Here is a 24,945-nt window from a genome sequence, read left to right on the forward strand (position 1 = left end):
CACAAACACAGATTGTCGCTATCTTTTTGGCTGGCAGTTTATTGTTCCCATAATTTAAAGCGATTTAATCTGCCCGCCTTCGCCGCTGTCTCGTTCACAATGGAAACCAATTAAGTTCTGTCACATCATTTTAATGGAATTAAAATAAAATCAGTACGAATAAATAGGCTCAGGATGGATGGGTGGCAACCGCAGGCTTTGCTTTTTGTCTCAAGGCTGACTGTTTTTTACGACGACAGTTTTAAAATTCAGGGCATGTCCGCCGGCGTCTGACAGGCCCACTCAACCACACTGAGCCACCCAAAAACCACCCACAACCACCCATACACCCACTCACCCTGACTGACTGACTGACTACATGAACAAGGTGCTGCCTGTTTGCTTGCGGCTTCAGCTGCTGCATGAATCCTTAAGTGACTATGAACCGAAATAAAAAAGTAGGAAAAATGTTGCAGAAGATAAAAACAAAATGAACAACAATATAAAACGGGTAACAGATCAGTATGCCGGCTGAAACTAGACAAAACGCTTAGTCTACTCAATCCTCTGGAAAATTGCAGAGAGAAGGGGCGTGGCACCGCCCATATCTTGTTTGCTATCGCCACTGTGTGAAGGTCGTGGACGTGGGCGTGGTGACGTCAAGATGCTAGAAAAAATTGCCAACCAAGTGTTGAGCATAATAATGAGAATGGCAAATGGAAAACAGACGCATCAACAGACGGGGGTAGTAAAATAGAACATAAATCAAGTAATAAACATAAAACCAAAACTTTCAAATAAGAATATGGGCGATCACGAAAGGAATATAAAAAACTAGATTTTTTCTACTTTGAGACTTTTACTTTACTACTTTTTAGTATATCCTGGGTCAAGCCAATTTATTTATTAATTGAATTAAATCACTTTTATGATTTTAAATCTCTTGTTAGCCCATTACTTATTTACCGTCTACTGTGTTTAAGAAATCACATGCATACACATATGGCAAACTTCTGTGTTTCTGTGTGTTTTTGCACAGTTTATCCTCGTCCAACTTTTACTTTTCGCCAGCCGTCTGTTTGTTTTAAATAAATTATGCCTGACTTCGAGCTTCATTTAACTTCATCATGTTTACGAGTCGACTGACTATGGGAAACCACTCTTCTTTATGTGACACACATTTGAATTGCATATTCTAGTGCGTTAACCGAAATGCAAATGCAAATGGATTTCCTGTACTTCGTCCCCAGGCAATTAGTCGGCCACTTTGGTGCAATTGGCTAAATTACAAGCGGCTCAATTTAATTTTTGCCAGCTTGATATTCTCTTATTTGTGTGTGTGTGTGTGTGCAAAACTCTCGGCCACAGGAAGTCATTGTCATTGGGGGGAGTTTTTTTTGTGCGTCTGCATGGCAGTCAAGTGAATTAGCATAAATTATTGCCCTTGCCATTGGGGAATTTTCCTCGCTTTGAGGCCTAAAAGTTCAACTTTGTCATAGGACTTTGAAATTTAAAAATGTATCCGAAAGTCGTTTAAAAATAACAGAAAATTTATTTAAGTTAGTTGGCTAAACTGGAATTTTTATTACAGAAGTAAATTGCATAAATGTTATTTTTATCTATTTTAAATAATTTAAACTTATTTTAATATTACATTTAAGCTAATGCTTTTATAATATCTATATTTGTTATTGGTATATATCTAAAACATGTTTTGTCTTAAAGTAGTTTGAAATTAATGTGTCATGACACTGCCAGAATCGTAAAAGCCTGTCGTTAGCTTGAGCTACTCGATTATCTCTGATCTGCGCTAATTTCGCAGCAATAATCACCGCAATTAAATTTACGACCATTTTCACAGACGGAGCAAAACGCTAGAGGAAACTTATAAATTGTATTCCCCCATTTCTAACTCAAAAGCACAGCCCATAACGAAGCCATAAAATAGGGCGTGGCACTCTCTTTCATAAGCTTGAATCAAAATATATGCATAAACTTAGGGGGTAGAAGAAAGTCAGACATCTGCACAGCTGCTATTAAATATTACGCATACGCAGTGTTAACACTTTATAAACGCATTAGCGTTCTTCCAACATCTTGAAAATGGCCAAATATTGTGGATTTTAGTGTGTTGTCCTATGCCCCACATTAAAATACAATTTTCAAGCTGTGGAACAGCGAAATTGGAAACAAAAATATGAAAAAGGAAAGAAAACAAATTCAGACTGGCAAAATATTTATGAGCCAAGAAGGAAAAGAACTGCCCTGACCATTGTTAGCCATAAATCATGCGATTATTGGGCGAAAACACGTGGCCAGATAAAGATAATATACAGAGTGGTACGAAACTATAAGGAGTGCTAAATGCTATTAAATACAGTTCATTGAAAGGATTTATCATACTGAAGTTTTTTGCTTTTAAACATCGAATAAATATACTTATATTTATTTGTTTTAAGACTTGCAAGTCAGTGTTATAATCAGTAGTTCAATAACTAATTTTCTGAATTCTTTAGTTTCGAAACGGACTGTATTGAAGTGGCAACGAGGCCTTATAAATGGCTGTGCCACGCCCATACGGCGCAGAGGACATTAAACTCAATGAGTTGAAATTATTTGCAGCTCTGAAGGTCAACTTAATGCGGACTGAATAAATGGCTGGGGAGTTTGGGGCTAAAAACTGCCTGAAGTTGGGTGTCTCAATGGTTCAATGGGTTTGTGGGTGTGCTCGCTCGCCATTAAAGACAACTTCCGCTAACAATAAATTTTGCTTACCCAAGAAGCCTGCTGCCTGAAATGGTTCGGAGGATGCCAAAAGCTTAAGCGCTATTTTTTATACCAATAAAATATATTTTAGCAGTTCCTTTTTCTTTTTTTTGTTTAAACCACCCAGCGAGCTGGTGTCGATTAAACTGCTGTATATTTTGCTGCTCTTGTTAGAGAGCTCAGTGGTTTTATATTTTTGCTCTTATTTTTCGCGGCTAAGTGTGCACGGCTGCGTTAATTTGTATGGATTATTTATGGCGGCCGCTGGCAGCAAATGAGGCCACAAAGGAAGTGAAGCTGGCTGAACTGTAGTACGCGGCAAAGTCCGGATGAGCTGCAAGTTTTCCAAAAGTTTGCAACCTCACAAGTGCCAAATAATATTTATGGCTCTGTTTTGAAAGTTGGCAGAGCAGAGCCAATGTTTCAGCTCGTATACATTTAATATGCCCGGCCATACAAAATCAATTAACAAGAAGTGGAGCCACAAGTTCGACATCGAATTGATATCAGTTTGATTTTCACCATCGACAGAAGATGTTGCTTGTTCTTGTGGCGTTGCAGTTTTTAAGTTTTACTCATGGCAGTCAGAAGCATATGAAATCTTATTCACAATGCGAGGCCATGTCTAGAAAAGAGGAGCCAAGTTTGGCACTTGTTTTCCAGTGTCTTACTGCACACTATAATTTATCTGCAACTCTTTCAGATGTTATGATAAAAATGAATCAAGTTCAACAACATTTGGATCTAAATTCCAATGATCAAGAATATATACAATCGCCTTTTAAAAATCTCGATGACATTTTAGACATACCGAGTGATTTAGCCGGTAAAGATTGCCAATACAAACGACAAATAGTACAAGCCATACGCAGAAAACTGGTTTGGTATAATGTTATGGAAAATAAGGAGTCTTCGCTTTTTGAATTAAATGATGACACTATAAAGATAGAGCCTTCTGAAGCTGCCCCGGAAAATGCGGTTTCACAAATCAAAGTGAGAACCGACTATAAAAGAGTTTTGAGGGAGATTCGTTGTCTGCTGGCGAAATCCATACGAAATACAGGTAATAAATTAAGCTTTTAAACATCTGCTTGGCCCAATTGATTGCGACAATTAAGATGGCACAAAACGTTGCAAACAGGTGCGAAGATATTCAGCAGGGCGGGGCTACTGAATTTAAATTGTAAATAAATATGTGAGCATTTCTCGCCACAATAGCACGCAATCAACAAGCCTGAAGCGAAACTGTATGACAGAGGTGATTGGTACACCGCGAAAAACAACCAAGGGTTTATATTAACTATAAATTAGACTAAATATATTTTTTTCTTACAGAACCAACCGTTAGTGCCACAAAAAATAATTAACTTCAATACATGGACAAGGTTTTCTCTTAAAATGTATGGACTTATGTATTTGTAATTTTGTAGAAATAATTATGAATTAAATATTAAATCTGACTATTTTACTAAGCTACTTTTAATTTATATATATACAAATATATATAAAAGCTTAATGCTAACAATGTGAAGTAGTTCAAAAATGGTGTTTAATGTAATCCCCAATTGGGGGTTAAACCTTCAAATTTTTTACAAATTTACAAAAATTGTAAGATAAATTATTACAGTGCTGGGAGAACGTGCTGTGCTGGCATAAAAAAGAATGGTCACACGTGTGTGCGGTCCCCCTTTCCCCTCTCCCCTTTTCGTCCAGCAGTTTGGCCTCGTTTTTAAATTGAAATCTCTGCAGCCAACACTGGACATTGCCTTCATTTCCCCGCGGACAGAGAAAGGGAGAGTTGTCCCTGCATTTCTCCCGTCGTCCTTGGTGTGCCTTAAATAATTGCTTAGAAGCCGACGAGCAGACTCAGTGGTAACAATAATAACCACCCAAGCACTCCGACTATGATAATAATAGCAAATAGAACCTGCGCCGCAGATGGAAATGCCACTCGGACAGCCCACTTTCAACCGCTTTCCCACATAAGCCTTTGGCTTATGACCCCCACTGCAAATGCATTTCACTTACTACTTACATACGTACATACATATATGTTATAGACGAGAAAGTAAGGGGCAATGGGAGTTTGTGTGTGTTTATGCACGCTCTTAATGTGCCATATAAAATAATTTAATGACCGGCCAGAGACGAGGGTGTCTCCCGGTAATGAGAAAAACGATTGGAGCCACTAGAGCGGGTGGCTGTAAATGATAATAGTGGCATATTATGATGCAGATAGCCGTGACAAATGCCCTCGTCGGACTTTAATTGGTAACCCGACTTGCACTGTATCGCCATATAGAAAAGGCATTATATCTGTAATTGGTAACTTATGTATTAGCCCATAGGAATCAATGCAGTTTATAAAGTAGAGCTTCAAAGTAAATGAAATGTAGAAAAAGTAAACAACAATAATCATAAGACAGGCCCTATGAAGTTCTCAATGCAATTTTCATTTAAATCAGCCCTTTTCCATTTCCTCTTTCTCTTCCTCTGAATTTGAAGTGTTATTTTTAAATATTCCTTGCTCTGCATCTTCGAGCTTAATCTGCGGAAAATTTCCCATCGGTTCCCTTAAGTCAGCCCTAATTAGGTTATTCTTGGCAATCCCTTGGCCTTAAAAAATGGAATTAGTTTTACGCATTTTGTATTTTTCTCGTGATTTTCTTACATTTTTGGTTTTGCTTTCGTTTGTCTCTTATTTTCTGACTTTTCCCACTTCCATTTTACTGTCCCGCTCATTTTCTACAAAATAGTTGCGCTTTATGTTCAGGCAACTTCGTCGCGTCGCTCAAGTGACAGCTGTCCTCACCTCCACTTCCGCTAGAATGTCAATAAAAATTCAATTACGTTTTCCGCCAAAGAAAAGTTTGTTGCTGCAAATACGTTTTCTTTATAGCCTTCTGTTGCCATTTAAAATTGCCTCCCTTTGTCAAGCGGTATTTGTTTGCCAGCCAAATCCATTTGCGATGCTGGGGAATATGCTCGGGAAATCAGAGACACAGGCACTTATATTTAATGGCCTAATTATGTAACCAAACGCCCACACACAAATGGGCTGAGTAAATAATCATAATATTCAGCATTTCGGCGGCTGAAAGAAGAAACCATAAACTTCTTGGAGGTTCAAATAAAAATAAATTGCGCGACTGGGCTTGGGCAATTTAGCGGAAACGGTTTTCTTGGTTGAACACATATGTTTATACATACTACTTTTTTTTTGATTTTTTCTGTGGTTAAATAGTTGGCCAAGTTTATGCTGATGATGGCAAAAGTCGTTGAGTGTTAAACCAAATTTTATGTTACCTTTTTATCAGGTGGCATTAAAGAGCTCTTTCACTAAAAATATACATATATTTTTCCCATCCCTCCAGCGAGCATCAAACTGTTATACTCACTGTAGTGTTATACGGCAAAGGCTGCTGCATACTTACAGGCTCTTTTGCGCAAAATTTCAGTCTCCCTTTGCAAGTGCTCACGTGAGGACGGAAAAACTTTTGCTCATCGCTTTCGCCTCGCAAGTTGGCAAGTCGCGTAAAATTCTCGTGAAAACAGGAAAACCTCACAATTCCATTGAAAACCACCCAAAAGTCCTTCGAGAAGGAAAAACCTCAGAATTCCTTCGGCCAGCCCGTATCAATCATCGACTAAATGCTTAGTGTCCATTTGTGAGTGTGTGCTTTTTGTGTGTGCACTGTGTATTTGGTTGTGCCGGCTTCAATTAGCAGCTTCTCCTCATTCTGCCCGTTGCTGCTCTTGTGTGCGTTAGATTAATGAGGCAAAAGTGTTTTGTCGTGTCGTGCGTTAAATATTTAATACAATCTCAAATAAATGTTGCATAAGCCGCCTGTCATTTAGCATCTTGTGCCAAACAAAAGAGAACACAAAAACGTGTGTGTGTTTTGCGTGTGTTTACCACAAGTAATTCGGACAGCAAGCGGATTCTTTTTCCCCGATTCGCAAGCACTTCAATCAAGTAAGTCTGAGCTATTAAATATCATGCAAATAAAAAAGCTTCCCGTTTAGCACATTAAGTTACCCATTTTGACATATTTTATTGGAGTATTCTTCCGCTCAGATATCTTGAGAATTTTTGACATTTCCCAAACGCATTTGAAATTTTTATTTTTATTGCCCATTTTTACTTTACGTTCGGCATTAAAACAGCTCCCCGTCAGGTGAAGATAATTTTGATTTGATATTCGTGTAATTTTCCCATTTCTTATTTGCCCGAATTCCATTGTTGATGGCCTGCCAGGGAATTTCGATAAGCCCTTACCCTTCATTTATTTCCAGCTGGAGATGCAAATAATGCCAGAAATGCCCGCAAAAAGTCTTTTACAGCAACAGGACTCCGGGGCCGATTTTCATTTCAAATTGCTAACATTAAGGGGCCACCCCGGGCAACACAATCCCCCCTTTAATGGCATCCAACATACCCTGTATCTGGGTAAATGTACATACTCGTATATCCTCTTATTACCCATCGCAGAGTACGGAATTAATTGTAACCAAACGTTTTGCTGCTTGCCGCAAACTTACTTTTATACTAGTCCATTTGCCACGCCCCTAACCCCCACGGAATGGACGCACAAGGGTGTACACGCAAAGCTACACTGACAGAAATGTGTTCTTCTTCGATAGTGTGTTTAATAACAAAAATATAAATACTTTAAAAACTCTTTTTTCAAACACTTTAAAAGTCGATAATTATTTTAATAAAAAATATAATACTCAAATAAAAATCTGAGTTAAGACAACAGTTTTTTCCTGAGTGCATGTATACAAACACGTGCATGTACATGTGGAGCATGAGGTAGCATCCCAACTAAGTAAATAATGCGTAAAACAAGTCAAGCGTTTTACAAACCCACCCACTTCGCCACCCCATTTCCCGTTAAACAGAGGGGGTTTTCACTGCAAAATGGGGAGTTTCCCCATTTAGCAGCAGCAGAAACAGTCAATTGTAAAATTGCTGCAGCCAACAAAGCGTGGCAAGGAAGCTAAGCGAGTGCTCAGACTCTTTCCATAGGTAGTACTGCCCCAATGCTGGTGACGGCTAGGATTTTCCGGATTCCCGGAAAAAAGGAGTCCCTGTTCATGGCTCTCCGCATGTAATTCATTATATAATGCTGACTTGAGGCTAGAAGACACTGAAGAAGAAAAAGAAGCCAGAAGCAGGAAAAAAATTTTTGCACACATGTGGCTAAAGTTACCATCACTTCAGCGTGCTGTTGTTATTCTTGTTAAGTCTAAAATTGTCTGTCACTTTGAGACTTCCGTCATCTGCAGGATAAAAGCTGTGGGCGAAAATATGCGAGCGAAAAATGTGACTCCACTTTTTAGTTGTATGCTAAAATCCTTGACGGTCCTCTGTTTATGCAACAAGGATATCTGTGAAAATACGGATGTTGGCTTGCACAAAGTGATACCTATAAATCGGGATCAAGAAAGTCCGAGATTTTAAGTCTAAAAAGTTTTTAGTGTGTTTAAACATTTAGAATTTCGTGACAAGTTAAGCTGGCTCTCTGTTTTTATGGGTACAAGAGCCACTTTTCAAATGAAAGGATATATAATACCAACAATAAAAAATACACCTTTTTTTCAGTCGAAACGAAACTGTAAAACACCACTAAAATAAGCTGGATATTAAACAACAATTGAGAACAATAAACAAATGGCACACCAAATCAAAGTTTGGCTCGCTCATATTTGTTTTACTTGTTTTCACTTTGACCCACCAAAAAGTTCTTTATTTATATTTTTATAATGTCCGCGAAAAATGAGCGCCATAAATCATGGGGCGTATACGTGCCACCTTCATATATCTCGACTTCCAAAGAAAAACTTGCGAAGTAAATTCGTATATGCAGGAATTACTTGAAAAATCCGAACCTTGACTTGTTTAGCCAACCAATGAAAAAGTTTATTGTCAACTATTTCTGCACAGCTCCATTTGCAGTTACTTACATGAAAAGACCCACATTTTTCCTTGGCAGATGGGTGTTGTGTTGGAAATATATTTTTTTTATTTTCTGCATGCTTGTGACATCGCATTTTTGCAAAAGACTTCTAAACTATATTTCGGACAATATGCAAAATGATATTTTTCATGCTTATTCAACATAAAAAAAAGAACAGATTGCGCAAACGTTCCTTACAGAATTTCAATAAAATAGAATAGGAATTTATGTACACGATATGTTTCCGAGATTCTATGAGCATGTAATTTGTGGGTATTTCTGTCACAGTTTATTTGTACAAAAATGTGCATTGCAGTATGCAGTGATTTAATGGTTTTTTGTTGCTCAACATATTTTAAAGAATCTTTTTTAAATGATAGTGTGTATTAGGGACAAAATGCCAAGCTGTATTCAATAATTTGGGTCATGATTCAATTAATTATTATTTAAAATGATAGCAATTTAATGTTTATGACGTGAAATGTTTTTAACCCCTTTTCATGTCCTCACAAATAATTTGTCTTATTATGCTCCCCACTTTCGGGCATCATCCATCTTAATCGCTTTGACTTCTTTGGGTGGTTTTTCCTCTCATTTTTCTTCTTTTCCCTTTTCTAATAAGCCTAATGGCAACGCTGTAGCCATTATTTCAAAGAAAAGCGTATAAATATAATTTATTCCACATAAACTTGATTAAATGCTTCTCTCTTCCACTTTTCCCATTGCATTAGCATACGAAAAGTGGAAATGGAAAAATCCTACTTAAGTTCTTTCCCTTCTGAAAAACAGTAAAGTTTCCGCACACGCAGACCACATGGCAAAAAAAAGAAACCCAAAACAAAAGATATAAACTCCTTTTGTAGATGATGATGGCCTGGTTGAAATCCGCTTAGTGAAGGATACTTACATCCTGGCAGCTGCCACCTGCTGCTAGTCCTTCCATTTTTAACCATCTATCCATCAGCCAGTTCGTCGAAGGCCCAATTCAATCAGATATACATCATCAATCATGCCCAGCATATTTCCAGCGATGCCGAAACGAATGACAACAAACATTATTGAACCAGCACATCGCAAATGTCGCATTCAAATTGCAGAGAAAAAACCAGTAAATCGATGCGAAAATTCCGCAAAGTTTCAATCATTCGGTTGAATACGATTTCGCATTTCGGCGAGAGATGAATTGATTTCCATTTCGAGCATTTGGGTTAACAAACTCATTAGATCTCTTGGCATCATTACGAATGCAGAGATACAGCCTCTCTAGGACACTCAAAAAAAGTGGAAGCAGTCTTAGCTAAAGGAACAAAATATTAAGTCATTGCATTATAAAAAACAAGAACAGAAATCTTAGAAAAACGTAAATTTTAATTTATAATTTTAAAATGGTTGAACATTCTGTTTAATTAAATTCCCTTTGGCTTGAATTTTATGTGCCATATTTGTAAAATTATCACATTTTAGAAATTAACATGTAAAAAATTTTATATTTTATGGATTTTTTTTTGAGTGCATAGTTACGCACCCATTAAGTATGCGCCGTGTGGTTCCACTTCCGCGTATCAATGCCGTCACAATGACGCTAAAGCTGCTGCTGCTGCTCCATTTAGGGTAAAAACATTTAAGCCAACAAAAGCAGATCTCAAACACACCCACACAAGCCCCCCAAAGTGGCATACACCATGTATAAGATATTTTTACTGAAAAAAGAACTGCGGTGATGGTGAAGGTCAGGCCGTTGTTACGTTTTTTGGCCTAAACCCCATGGCCTTTTGCTGTTGTTCTTGTTGCTTCGCATGTAGTTAAATTGTTTTTGCCACTGCCATTGCATCCGCCCTTTCATCTTACATCTCTTTGCCGCTCTTTGATCATGCGCACTTTGACCCCTCGCGTAGCACAGTTTATTTTGGATGTGATGCTGTCTTGGACCTTCGTTGGCCGTATAACAGTTTAACAATTGCAGACTTTTCGGCGCTGCTGGTCTGCTTTTCTGCATTTGTTTTACTTCCTTTTGTTTTCATAACTTGTGTGGCCACAGGACACAGTAAAAATAACTTTTGTTAGAATTTCTTTTTTTTTTTTGTGATTTAGGTATTTGCACGTCAAATCGCCAATGGCGCCAAATGTTGAAAATGCAGCGCAAAAACCACAAATAATATTATACGTATGAGTTATGTTCGCTGGATCAACAAGCATGGGATTAGGCATTGGCTCGGTGTGAAAAATTCAACTTTTGTAATATTTTTGTGTGAAAAACAAGAAAAGTAAAAGTAAACTGCAGGTTGAACCGCTGTTTTCAGTTGTATAAAGAACACTAAAGCAGAGGACACGAACTGTGTGCTGAACATAAAATGATAGATGGTAGAAAAAGCGAATAAATGGAAAGAGGGTCTACTAAATTCTAAAAAAATTCATTGCAGTTTGAACTTTAAATAAAATAAAAAATGTAATAATAATTAACAAAGGGTTTTAAGCCAAAATTATAAAAATATGTAAAATTTCCAAGATGACATGGTTCAGTACTTTAATTTTTCCATTACCACCCTTATGATTCCATCAACCCCCAAGAACTGGCATACATAAACATCTACCCAACGTATTTACTGATGCTGAGTACTACTGCTTAACCAGCATATCGTTTGAGTTCTATGCAGTTTGAAGCTCGGAAATAATTGCCATTTTCTGTTGAAATTAGGCGCTTGCAATAAGATTTAAGTGCAGTAGGTAAGTCGCTGTGATTGCCTCTTGAATCCACTTTAAACCACTCTCGACACTATCTAGCGTTTTCCATATTATCTTACTCTGATGATCCTTTTGCCATTTTAATGTCATTTTCATAATACGAGGCGGCACCTTCACATTTTTATTATGTTCAGAGTGGCTTGGGTAAATCTCTTTATCCACCCACCCGAGACTTTTACAAACTTTTATGACGCGCTCTTCAAAGTCACTTTTGCTCACTGTGAAGCTGACAACGCAAATGCGTATTTAATTCCACTTGTGTAGCTTTTGCCACGCCCACTCCATTGGGGGCGGAGCGATTGTTGTTGATGCGTTAACATTAATAAATGTCAGCGCGTTTTCCGCTGCACTGTCAAAAACTTAGACTGTCTCATCTGGATTACGTTTTACATAATACTTAATCAGGATCATTTGGTAAGCAATATTTTACTTTGATAAGTTTATTTTGGTACTACATATTTCATTTATTTAATCATAATCATTTATTTGAAGTGATTATAACCATTATATTCTAAGTACTTTTATATATTTTAATATGCTACGTAGCTGGTCTAGTTGCACATACAAATTTTCCCCAAGTGCGAGAACAAACAGATGCCGATTGTCAAAGCTTCCTAAATTAATTAGTGTAATTCTCTATCTCACTCAATCTTGCCGTCTCTTTCACAGATTCTCTGTTTGAAAAGTGGCTGACAAGTAGATTTTCGCCATGGGCCATTTTTCTTGGGGCTATCGTGACCAAATGGAATTCCTCAGGCGTATTGCATGCTTTCGTTTGAGTCTTGGCCATAATCGGCTTAAATGCTAGGGAAATGAAAGGAAAATATAGAACGGTCGTCGCCTCAATCAATCAGACTAATGATCAATTTCAATTAACTTTAATCTTCAATTAAAAAAATCAAATAAACGCACATACGCCCAGAGCAGGATGACTTCCTGATTGCCTGCCAATGGGGTATGCTTGTTAAATTACCCCTTTTGGCCAACTAAGCTGCTACTTTCTGTGACTAACACACATCCATGTGTTAGCCAGGATTTTGCCTTGGCTTCTCCTACCATTTTCTACTTCATTTTTTTCCGCAAACCTCTTGCAAATTTCGTTCGAGTCTAGCAACTTTTCAATTTGCCTCTGATGGGAAAATCAGAAAGGGGGGGAAATCCAACTACATATTTGCCTTCAATTTAAGTGATGAGAACATCTCGTTTCTGCCAATTTCCCTGCCATCCGTCCTTAAATAACTCAATTATTTATATATTTGCTCGGAATTTGCCGAACTTTAGTCAAGCGGGATAAAAAGAGAGAGGGTTTCAGCAAATTCGGACCAAGCAGCTCAGCCAAAAGTTTGCTTAACCGATTTATTAGGCAATTAGAAGGGAATGGAAAGGAAATGAATGCGAATACATATTTGCAGTTTTATTTGAAAACTAAGGCAACGCATTTTTGTCTATCTGTTTTTGTTGTTAAGCATATAACTGGTAAAAAATATAAGAAACATAAATAAAATGAACCGAGTGGTTAACAACAAATTTAACAACATTTATTTGAAATAAAACACAGAATTCCATTTAAATTGACATTATATAACTGACATTTGTAGGCAAACTTATAGTATGCAAACCAAGTGAAAAAACTGGTGACCTGTTTTTGTCAGTTACGTAAAAAACCACCAAGTTGAAAAGGATCGAACCAAAAAAGCCGCAAAATTGGGACACAAAAACTAAACAAGAAATAAATAAAATACGGTTCGATGGCACTGACATATTCTGCAATCATTTGATTGCAACTTTCAATAAAAAGGCAAACAAGACTTGCTCCACATTCAATGGCAAACAAATGAATGCAAATGGCCAGAAGGGCAGCAAAAAAATTCAAAAAAAAAAGGAAAGAAAAGAAAGAATACCAGTGCTCAAATGGCAGATGATGCATCCTTCAGTGACTTTCGATATCCTCAGTATCCCACTCATGCGGATACCTACTGAAGGAAAGTAGAAATTAAAAACACTCAAACTGTGTGTTATCCAGTGAGCCACTGGAGAACGAGATTGAAGATTGCCAAAGGACCAGAATCGGACCAAGGATAAGAGCATAAGTCCTGTCGGAAATCATGCAAAAAAAAAAGAATCCAGCTGGGGAAATCAATATTATGCAGACAGGCAGACAAAGTAGATATCATTCTACCGCTTCATGCGATGAGTGGAATGTGAGTTCAACTGTTGCACAGACACTTTCCACCGGTTGAAATTGCCACTTGACAAATTTCCACGCCCCATGCACCTACATACCTCTCCATGCATCACGGAACTTTTCTGAGAACTTGGTCCTGCAGGAAAATAACCCAAAAATATATATACATAGAAGAACAGAAAAGTTTTCGCTGCCACGGAACCATGGAACTTGACCAACCATTTCACATGGCTAATCGTCAAATACCAGGGACATGCGATCTCGATTCCCCGACATGTCTCTCTCATTAAAAAGTAAAATAAACAAGCGTAAAAAACTTTTTCGAATCAAATGTGAACTGCAGAACCTGAAAGCAACAGCCAAAAACAGTGCGGAAAAATAGGGGGGCAAAAAAAATAGTAGAGCAAAACCACTTGAGAAAGCAGCAAAAGTTTTCCATTTATAACGAGCTCTGGCTCTCCAGTGGACTTCAGAGGGCAGAGTTCAGGGGGCAAATGGCTGGATGGATGGCCTGACTGCTGTACAAATAGAAACAGAACCGACCGGCTGGCTTAGTCATAAGCGAGAGTTGAACGCGAGTTTTTGCAAGGACATACATACATGTGCACTGAGAGAATATTTACCCAGACATTCAATTGGCGAATGTCTGGCTAGAAAAAAGATTAGCAGTAAGATAATTGGTGGCTTTCAATTTTTAAAAAATTATTTTCACATCAAAGAGATGCACAATATATGTCATCTTTGAAATAGAATCATTAATGGTTTTCTACATTAAACTTTATGAATTAAAAGGGGTATTTTTTGGCAGTGCCACCATTTAGGAGGCCATGTATCTTATGCTGTCTCATTTTCAATGTGTTCTTGGCAAAACTTTAAATGTGGCGGTAATGAAATTGTTGGCAGCAAATGTTGTCAACACTAATACCTAAATACTCGTACCACCACCACATATGTAGACACATACGGGCTGCACATAAGAACCCACACTCAGACAGACATCATCAACACCATTTTATGAAATGGTTCCGGTGAAGCGGCATCCTGCAGATTCACCAAAGCCGAAAAGTTCTGCAAAATGCTAACGCAACTGAAACAACAAATATTCCAGCAACTTTAAGATAAAACTGCTTTGGGCTTAGAGCTACAGATACACTTTGCTGTTGCTTCTTGCTTTTGGGTTACAGAGTATGTGAGTCACTTAAGATGCGAATTCGATTATAGGACAAGTTTTAATGGAATATTAAGGGGACTTTAAAAGCGGGTTATTTCGTGGGCTTATAGAAATAATAAACAATAATAAATTGGGGTTTCAAGCTCATTGAAATAATTTAATTCGCTTTGGGCGAAGCATAAAAAAATTCGGAAACAAATAAAACTATAAATTCCAGCAGTATTAAAGTTCAACATTTCAGCAAAAAAGCTTTAATTTTTTATAACACCCATTCGACCATGTAATATGAACAAATAACTCATTAAAAACTAACAGAAAATAAGCAGTTGCACTTCGAAACTAAACCTATTAGTTAGTTAGTTAGTTGGATGGTAATCTGTGTAAACCAATTACGGAAATAATGTGCATATGTGTTACCACTCACTAACATAATTTCTAGTTAGCGAGTTTATTAATTTGGCAGCCGTTGTGTTGATGTAAATCAATCGAATTCCATTTCATTCCGTTTATCAACCAGATAATCAATGCAGCTCATTTGCATGAATTAACAAGCTGGTTAAGTTTTGCGTTTAATTAGCTGCTTAAATCATTTGAGCCTCATTAGTTCTACCTTTAATTATACAGTGTATAATTCAGCGAACAGCTGTTAGTAGAACTCGATCTCATTACTTAAAGAGCGAGGAAATAATTATCATATTGGAGTGAATAAAGGGAATGAATATTCAGCTAGCGGAATATATCCTTTTACACAAATGAAATCTGAAATTTAGGCGGGTTAAAATAACTAAAAAAATATATATAAAAAAAGTTTTTTTAATTTATACCTTTACAAAGCAGCCCTTGAAACCAACTTCTGGCTGTTAATAATTCAGCCTGATGGGTTTGGAACACAGTCTCAGTTAACCCCATGCTTCGAAAGTGTCGTGTGCCTAGTCTCGTTTTGGAAAACATAGAAAAAAATCAGTAAAGTTTTCATCAAAATTTTTTGTCGTATCTCGCGTCTTGTGTATTTCATGTTCGTGAATTAAGTTGTATGCCTGCCATTTAAAACGATTGAATCGCGAATACGCCGCATAGCGAAAGTAGCAATTATTTGGTGAATACGAAATTTTCAGTCGTAACTAAATTTGGTCCGAGCAGACAAGTAGGATAATCAATTAAGAATTCAAAATGAATAAACTGCGAAATGTTCTGAAGTCAGTGGCCCAGCGTCGTTTGCCGTTCAATGTCATCCAAATACGAACTGCCTGCGGTGGTGAATCCAAGGTATCCAAGGGTCTTGTGGTTGGAGTTTATCAGAAGGAGAACGATAATGATCCCAAACTGACGCCAGCTGGCGAAAAGGTCAACGATCGGCTGCACGGCAAGTTGCAAGAGTTGATTTGCGAGACGAAAATCACGGGTCATTTGGGCAAAGGCAAGGTGTTCAACAACATAGATCCCGAGTTTCGCAGTATGGCAGTGGTTGGTGTCGGCCTCGAGGGCATCGGCTTCAACGAACTGGAAATGCTCGATGAGGGCATGGAGAATGTACGTGTGGCTGCTGGAATTGGTGCTCGATCGCTGCAGAGCATTGGCTGCTCCGAGGTCTTTGTCGATGGCATGGACTATGCCGAACAGGCGGCCGAGGGCGCCGTTCTGGCCATTTGGAGGTATTGTGACATGAACTCCAAGAGGAAGCCACCGCACATACCCAAACTGGAGCTGTACGAATCTCCGGACTATGAAGCTTGGACCCGGGGTGTCTTCAAGGCGGAGGCACAGAACTTGGCTCGCAGAATGAGCGATACACCTGCCTGTTGCATGACACCAACGCTTTTCGCCCAGGCCACCGTCGATGCACTGTGTCCATGCGGCATCACCGTGGAGATCCGCACGATGGAGTGGATTGAGCAGCAGCGTCTGCATTCGTTCCTTATGATTGCCAAGGGCAGCTGTGAGCCACCCGTGCTGATGGAGATCACCTATTGCGGCACAAATCCCGAGGACAAGCCCATTTTGTTCCTGGGCAAGGGCATTACCTTCAACTCGGGCGCCATGAATCTGAGGCAATGCAGGGGAATGGAGGAGTACAGGGCTTGCATGTCGGGAGCCGCCGCCTGTGTGGCCATGATGCGATGCGTTGCTGCCTTATCCTTGCCCATCAATATCTGCTGCATCATACCGCTGTGCGAGAATATGCCATCGGGCATGGCCTGCAAGCCCGGCGATGTGGTCACCCTAATGAATCACAAATCAATGGCTGTGCGAGATCTGGACAAGGCCGGCGTGGTCGTACTGGCAGATCCCTTGCTCTACGGACAGAGCACGTACAAGCCACGTCTGGTGGTCGATGTGGCCACCTTGGGTACGGGCGTGAAGAAGGCTTTCGGCGGCGGAGCCACTGGTATATTCTCCAATTCCCATTACATCTGGAAGCAGTTCCAGTCCGCAGGAGCTCTGACTGGCGATCGAGTTTGGCGTTTGCCATTGTGGAACTATTACAGGAAACAAATCACCGATGAAATGGGCTATGATTTAAGCAATAATGGTCGTGGATTGGCGAGTTCCTGTCTGGCGGCCGCGGTACTCCACGAAATGGTACCCTGTGTGGATTGGGCTCATCTGGACACCCGGGGCACTGGATTGCTGACAAAGTATGGACTGATACCCTATCTCACCGCCAAGTACATGACGGGCAGGCCAACTCGCACTCTGGTGCAGTTCCTCTACCAAATGGCCTGTCCCGCCAACCAAAAGTGAAGTGGGATTTAAAAGGCAGTCGGCGTAAACCGATCCGATTTGCTTGAAAGTGCACAGCAGATACTTATTGTCCAATGTCAGAACGTTTTTGTTATCGATTTCTGTGGAGTGTCCAAAGTTGTCAAATTTGTTGTGAGATGTATAATATAAAAGTGCTTTTTTAAATGCAACACTTTGCCTTTCTTTTTACACCATATGAAACAAATTCTATTCAATTTCAATCTTGGAAAATTGAATTGAATTTATACAGTTCCTTACGTTCGATTACGTTCTTTACGTTCGATTAGGGTCTAAAAGGCACACCTGACCCCTTGGCTAAATTAAAGACCTCAAGGACGAATAATAGCTTTCCTATCACACGTCTCCCTCCCAATTAGACAAACAAATTTACCCAATTTTCACACATTTGACACGTACCAGCCATTTCGAAGGCCTCCTTCACCGCAATCCTGAAATGGGGGGATTTGGGAGCATCGTGTGCTGGCAAAAGGATATTTGCATATCCACATGAGCTCACCTCACCGCCATCCTAGCCGTGTGTCTTTGTTGATGAAATTGCTGCAGGATATTACTTTGAATTATCATAAATAACCGAGGAAAGGCGATGGTAACGGCAATGTCGATATGTGTGTGTGCCAGTTCGTGTGTATCCTGCGGTTGGTAAAAGGATCAGGTGTTCCTTGCAGCACCGTCAAGGGTCGGGTATTAAGCCACAATGCTTTCTTGCTTTCTGCAATATGTATTTGAATATATGTGTAACAATTTTATGATTATTCGCAGAGTGAAAAGTTTCATTGTAACCCAATCCCCACTCAATTGCTTAAAACGTCTTTTAATGTGGATTTTCTGGCTGTTTTACATTCGTTCCTTAACATTTCAAAGCCGCAAGCCGCGAAAAAGTTGCCAAGATGTCGAAAAGTTGTTTAAAAGCTGTGCAAGCAAATCGGCAATCGGTTAATATGCGTTTCGGATTGCCAATTAAAAGTATTTGTACTCGTCGAAGTATTAAAAGCAACGCGGAAGTTTTCGGCTTCCTTTCTTACGGCTTACAAGGATTTTTGCATTGATTGGCATTTAAAATTTCATTAAAATACTTTTCCGTTGACACAAGAATACTTTCGTGCAATAAACGAACGACACTCTCCTCGAGATGGTGGTTGTATGTATATATATTACATTTTTATGTATGGCTCGCTTTTTTCCAAGCGAACGGATATTAACCATTTTCGTCATTATCCTGTGGACAGCAGTTACTGCTTCACACGTGTCCGTTGGACATTTATCTACGGATATTCGCTTATGGAAAAGCCTTGGTCTTTGGTCCTTTGGCACTTTGCTCCTGTGGTCCTTCGATCCTTTGGTCCCTTGCTCCTGTGGTACTTTGCTTCTGGCCACACGTTCGGGCCGCAACGTTTTCAATTTATTTCGTTTTTCCATGTGCGGGCGTGTTGGCAGCCATTAAATATATTGGATTGTACACAAACCGAATTAAATTCGCATTTTCCTGGCCAAGAGTGGCGAAAGTACAACGAAAAATTAACATAATTTACTTCACTCTTTTATGGCCTCACTGGTTAAGTCAAGAATAATTTGTTTGTCAACAAAGGGCCAAATTCAATTACAGTGGCCCAACGACAAAGCCTCTTTCGAACTTGAGCCACAAAAGCCAAGTGAACACAATGGGCTTAGGATATACGTATTTATGTATGTATGCCTATACCACTCGTCATATGTGAGTGGCCTGGAAAAACGTGAAAAACCGAGAGGAAAAATCGGCAGGTCTAGTCAGACTTTTAAAGACTAAAGGCCATGAAAGAGAGAGGGGGTTATGTGTGCATGTAGCATGTAACTTTTTAATTTGATTTACTTTTGCCCACACTTTTTCACAGCTTTTTAATGTCTTACTTTTCTCCTTTTAATTAAGCAAGGAAAAAGTTTTTCACATCTGCCACCGGGCTCACATCTGCACCCTGATAACTTGATCAAAGTTTTTTTTACAGCCAGATTGATTGAAACATTTTTTACGGAAGTGCTTTGGCACAAAAGAATAATCAATCATAGGCACTTTCATGTGGACAAGAAAAAAATATAAAGTCGTGTTAAGGACCTGTAAAATAAATGAAAAATACTATTTATAAACAAAGTAAAATCTAAATTTGGATTTTGGGAGCTTCGATGTGATTCGTGTTTAAATTTAATTACTTTCATTTATTTTTCAATTAAAACCCGAAGCTTTTGGCTTTAATACACTAAATATTTTAAGAGATAGAATATTTAAGTTGAAAAGTAAAATCCACGGTGTATTTCTGCATGTCGAAAAGCAAAGTGTCAACTTCCATCCGGTTGAATGCTTTTGACGTTGGTTAAACTTAGTTTGCTGCCAATAAATCAAATTCGCAATCACATCAAGCTGAGAGCATCGAGCCAATTTTTACCAAGCCACTTCCCAGCCTCACGCCCGCTTATCCACCCACCCACCTATCCGCCCCCCAACTGAAGGCTGTTAATCAATCAAACAGAGAGATAGTGAGATGGAAAGATGGCGAGAAGCCAAAACTCAAATCGAAATCGGGGACAAGCTGAGGCAAAGTATGGATTTCACATCCACGTATGCATGTGACAGAGTTTAAAGGTTTCGGTGTATGGCCGACTTAATTGAAGTGCACTTAATTAGGATCAATGGGGTGCCATCTCTAAATCTAAATTCGGTAGAGAAGCCATGGTAAGCCACTATACCAGGGAAACATCTGCGCAAACATGCCGGAAAACTCAAACCCCAAATGCCATATCAAACGTTGCCAAGTCAGACGACATCACATTGCCGGTGGCAATAATCGCAATTTAATATTCATGGCATTCTCACAGCCAATGTATTTTGGCGAAATTTCGCCACGAGTTGCAGCTTTCGATGGAGCTCACAAGAAAGTCCTGCGGACACTTCAACATGAGTACTTTTTTATTCACTTTTCTCATTCTTTCCAGGCGACAAAAAATAAAGTCGCAAAAAAATGTGGAGGGAATTGAGGGAACTTAGGAATATCGCTTGCCAACCATAAGTGTTAGCCTCAATAATTTTGGGCGATTACGAGTAAGAACTCGTAGACTTAAGAAAGTAAGTCTCTGTTTTCTATTTAAAAAGTATACAAATAATTTATTCAACTTGAAGTAAACAGTTTATAGATTTTATAAAAGTGTGTCTATTTAAAAAGTACAAAAATAGTTCATTCAACTTGAAGTAAACAGTTTTTAGATTTTATAAAAGTGTGTCTTCTAAAAATGCTTTAGTTTTTCTGTAGTAGTTCCTTGTGCTTTAAGTTGCTGTTCCTTGATGCTTAGTTAATTTGTTATTGGTGTGTCGCCTGTGCAGTTACCATATTTTGAATCCACTGCTAGTGTTGCGATGTCATACTTTCAATAAGCAAAGAACCCAATTTTCCCGAGCTCTCTCCCTTTACCTAAGTTTTTCCCTTGAGTCAACATGAAGCAACCGGGCTGACACCCTTTGCTCATCTGTTATTTATCATACTGTGCCATATCCTGGCACTCCCCGCCACTCCATTTGCCACCCATGGATGCCCACAACGCGGGGTTTTCCTTCTGGCTCCTTTGACTTCCCACCAGGCCTTTTGTGTGTTCTTCGTGGGCGTTTTGTGCAGAAAAAGAGTGCCATTCTTTTGGCTTTACACATTTTTTTTCGAGCACTTCCGCTCGCTTCCTTCAGCTTCTTTCTCTAGTCCTTCGACTAAGGCCAGTAGTTTTGCTAGCTGATTTTCTTTCAGCGATAAGCGGGGCGGGCCATGTAGTTTTTCTCCTCATGTCCCAACACTCTATGCCATACACAAGGAAACAAATTGGGTGAGAAGCATAGTTTGGGATGCAAGTACATTAAAAAAAACCTTCTCATACATTGATACTTAAATATTACATATTTTGAAAATATTAAATAAAATTTTTTTTATAGGCTAGATTTCTGTAAAACCTTTTCCTCATCTTTCATTTAATATTTCGCAGCCAACAGTGCGGCTACTTAATATTTTCTTTGTGTAACTCCGACAATTTTCGCTTCTACATTGGTGCATTATTTTCTTTACTTTCTCTAGCCCCTGGCTAAATTTATGACTACTGCCGATTCGGAGGTCTGCGAATTAGTTTCTGCCCTTCGAGTTTGCCCTCCCAACTTCCCATTTTCCGAGTTTTCCGCCCTGGGCATTATCAACGCATCAGCTGCTTATGCTGATTGGCGTATTAATAACTGGCTTGTTCGCTAACTGATTTTGGCGCCATATGCCCGAGAGGAATTGGGGGAAATAGTTTGGCTTGATTTCATTGGTTTATCAATGCGAAAGCTGGTGCTGGTGCCTTTTGAATTTATTATCGAAGTGAAAGGGAATATTTTCTATTCCCTGCAGGAATTTGACTTGAACTCAATATTCTGTGGAAGTCTATTGTTTGCATACTTTGTGGTAGATATCTTGAACAGCCGCACACAAATGATTAATGATTTCTATGAATTTTGCCTTTGTTTAACGTACTTCCGCCTATATACACAATTTGGCTTATTGCCGTAATAGCCCTAGGAGAAAGGTAAACTACAAATGGTTCGCCCAGAGTCTGCACATAATGAGTAAGCATCTGGCCTAAAGTCAACATTTGCGCTGACCTCCCAAATAATTGCATAATTAATAATGGAAATTAAATGGAAATTTTTTAGCCGAGCTGTTGACCGTTTGTCAGTTGTGAGCCATGGCAAATCTCTTTGCATAATTGAAGTCGCTCTGGATGGGTGTTCCACTTTGGGGCAGTTGGCCAAAATGTCGCATTCGTTTCCGCCGGATGCAGCGCTCCTTCAGAACGGACTTTTTCCTCGGTCCAAGGACCAAACCCGGAAGCCGTCGCACAAAAAGTTTTCATTCATCCGGGCTTGCTAAATTTGACAGGGAAATCTTGTCCCCTGCCCATGGAAGCCAAATTGAAAATGTCCACTCACTTCAGGACCAACAATGGACCATAAATTTGACTAGTTGGCGTCTGGAAGTGCGGAGCTGGCTTCTGTTATGATGTTTTTCTATGTATCTATGTTGTTCATTTAACATGGAAATCTCTTTTTACCTGCACAGCAGCTTTTAAATTCAAATTCAAGCAGCTTTTAAAATCAAATTCAAGCAGGTTTTAAATTCAAAATCAAGCTTAATAAACTTTACCGGTATTTATAATAAAATGTTGTTTCCTAATTTGATAAGAAATAAAATGTAAAGAATATAGCGCAGAAACATTTAAACATATTTTTTGTAAACTGTCTCACAGCTTAAACTTGTTTTAAATTTTTTCTCAGTTTTCCAATGCCTTTTTTTTAGTGGCGTGACTTTTGCAGAACTTTTGTGCACTTTGCCCTTAAATTTTCTTATAGCACTGCTGTTTTTCCTGTTCATCTCGTTGTGAGTATTAGCCACATTTCAGAAACGCGAATTACCTCGGGGGAGATTTAGGTGGCATTCACTGTGGTAAGGCCGTTGTTTTTCTCGCCGATGTTGCTTTACCATTTACGACACTTCAAAGTTGCGTCTCCCAGCCAGCCAGAATTTTCCACCACCTCTGTGTTATCTATAGGTGGGGGGGTGAAGGAAAAGTCGTTAGCCTGATGCGGCTCATTATGTGACAGGGGACGAACAAAAAAAAAAAATGTATATATACTGTGTACATGGGAAAACCCTGTAGACCACAGCTCGTTTCCTTTTGTTCCAGATGATCCAATTAAAATTTTGCGCCTGCGGCCATCTGACATTGTGTAAAATTTGTTGCCAAATATTGTCTCTCTTCTAGCTGGCTGTAATATAAAGCCAAATCTCTGCCCACAGGAAACAATAATTTGATTTCATATCTTGTTTGTTTTGTGTTACCTCATATTTCCAGAGATATGCAAATATTTGTTTAAATGTTAGAGACACACAAAATTATACGTTGGGTAGACCAAAAATGGTTTTTCTTTGAGTTCGCATGTTTAAAATTGCATTTCCCTCTCTCGAGAAATGTAAATAAATTTGAGGAAGGCGTTTATGCAGAAGAAATTGTTTAACCGAGGGTGCAAGTGATAGCCAATTAAATGCGGATTACATTTACTATATTTTATTGATTTTATAAAAATATCTGGTAGTTTGTTTCAATTCCCAAAGTTTAATTCCTTTTTTTTTCCTTTAGAAAATTCCAAATTAATCTGAAAATTGTCTAGCCTTTGTCATTAGGCGCAAGTTAATTAAATTAAATCCGAAATGAAAGGAAAATATCTTTCAATTTGTAAGGCTTATTTTTTGCCCCACCAGAAATTTCGTTCTCCTTCCTTAAGATCCATTTTGCGCTCCACCATTTTCCTCTTGAGGGAGAAAAAAAAAACGAAATATTCTTTGCATATCCACTTAATCCAGCTAAAAAATTTCCCCATCAGTTTTCCTTGACTCCTTCACTCGTTTTTCTTTTCCTCTAATGATGGACGTCTGCAGCTGCAGCAAACTCAATTAAAATGGAATTTCGAGTGGATTTTCCTACAATTATTCGTTATACGCTGCGGTTTTGCATTTCTATATCGATCGATTGCGGTTAAGAGTTTGTTGACTTGGCGATTTACAGCGGCAAATAATGAAAGCACAAATTTTTTCGAACGCAATCACATTCTAACTTATGCATTTGGTCGTATCAGATGCCGGTATGTAAATGTTAAAGTTGCTTGTTATTCCCACTCATGTTTGCCAAATTGTCATCACTTATGTCCTTGTATTCTTGTATGTAAATGGATATTTGCATATTTTCAAGGATTCTAAGCTCCAAAACACGCACACAGTTACCAAAATCCTTGCGTCCATGGCTCAACTTGTGTGTTACGTTTTGCCCAAAAAATTTGTCACAGTGCGCAGCTTAAACATTTTTAAGACATTTTTTTACACAAAATTGTGACATGTGTTAGTCCCCTGGTCACTACGCTTATATCCCACAAAAGTTTCCATCCTTGCTTGTCGTTTAAAGCTGTTTTTCTCCGCATTCTTGTTGTTGCCCTCTGCTGTCCACCTTTTGCTGGAATGTTTGCCCAACCGCATGTTGTTTGCAGGACGAAGGCTAAAAGGCTTTCTGGTAAAATATGTATGCAAGTTGCTCAGCTCTCCCACATGGCGAAATTTAAATTTTAAAGCTAACAGCTGAAAGCATTTGGCGGTTTTAATTAGTCGAATATTAAAGTGGGAAGCAATGTTTTAATGAGAGTAATGATTAGAATAATCAACCAAAGTCATGCATCCTCAACCGTTACTACACAGCGAAGTAATTAATCAAAGTAAAGTTGATCTATCTTCTTAACAAAATAAAGCAACAGAGAAACAAAAACGAATTGAAATAAAGCGCCCAAAATATCT

General features: G+C 38.8%; 3 protein-coding genes across 30 annotated transcripts in view; all 3 read left to right on the forward strand.

Moving 5' to 3' along the window:
• The first annotated feature begins 3,260 nt into the window (after window positions 1-3,260).
• Window positions 3,261-4,288, forward strand: LOC26535347. Its single transcript, XM_015194679.3, has 2 exons — window positions 3,261-3,808; window positions 4,081-4,288. Exons 1-2 carry the CDS (start codon window positions 3,280-3,282, stop codon window positions 4,110-4,112), a joined length of 561 nt encoding a protein of 186 aa, XP_015050165.1. The 5' UTR covers window positions 3,261-3,279; the 3' UTR covers window positions 4,113-4,288.
• Window positions 4,289-6,203: 1,915 nt separating this feature from the next.
• The window catches only part of LOC6533598 (RNA binding protein fox-1 homolog 1), a 116,823-nt gene continuing 98,081 nt past the window's right edge, over window positions 6,204-24,945 (forward strand). For 13 of the 28 annotated variants that reach the window (XR_005561256.2, XM_015194689.2, XM_039374450.1 and 10 more), the window contains exon 1: window positions 6,206-6,721. The gene's annotated coding sequence lies outside the window, so the exon portion shown is untranslated. Of the gene's footprint in view, window positions 6,722-24,945 lie in introns of all 28 variants that reach the window. The other 15 variants (XM_039374455.1, XM_039374458.1, XM_039374457.1 and 12 more) reach the window with 4 other exon arrangements.
• Window positions 15,688-17,718, forward strand: LOC6533595 (cytosol aminopeptidase). The gene has a single exon (XM_002094267.3). It carries the CDS (start codon window positions 15,977-15,979, stop codon window positions 17,546-17,548), a length of 1,572 nt encoding a protein of 523 aa, XP_002094303.1. The 5' UTR covers window positions 15,688-15,976; the 3' UTR covers window positions 17,549-17,718.

The sequence above is a fragment of the Drosophila yakuba genome, chromosome 3L (assembly GCF_016746365.2).
Source record: "Drosophila yakuba strain Tai18E2 chromosome 3L, Prin_Dyak_Tai18E2_2.1, whole genome shotgun sequence".
NCBI lineage: Eukaryota > Metazoa > Arthropoda > Insecta > Diptera > Drosophilidae > Drosophila > Drosophila yakuba.

Coding starts and splice junctions, on each gene's coding strand:
- LOC26535347 (XM_015194679.3), top strand. CDS start 3,280: ATGTTGCTTGTTCTTGTGGCGTTGCAGTTTTTAAGTTTTACTCATGGC. Junction 3,809..4,080: donor GAAATCCATACGAAATACAG/GTAATAAATTAA, acceptor TTTTTCTTACAG/AACCAACCGTTAGTGCCACA.
- LOC6533595 (XM_002094267.3), top strand. CDS start 15,977: ATGAATAAACTGCGAAATGTTCTGAAGTCAGTGGCCCAGCGTCGTTTG.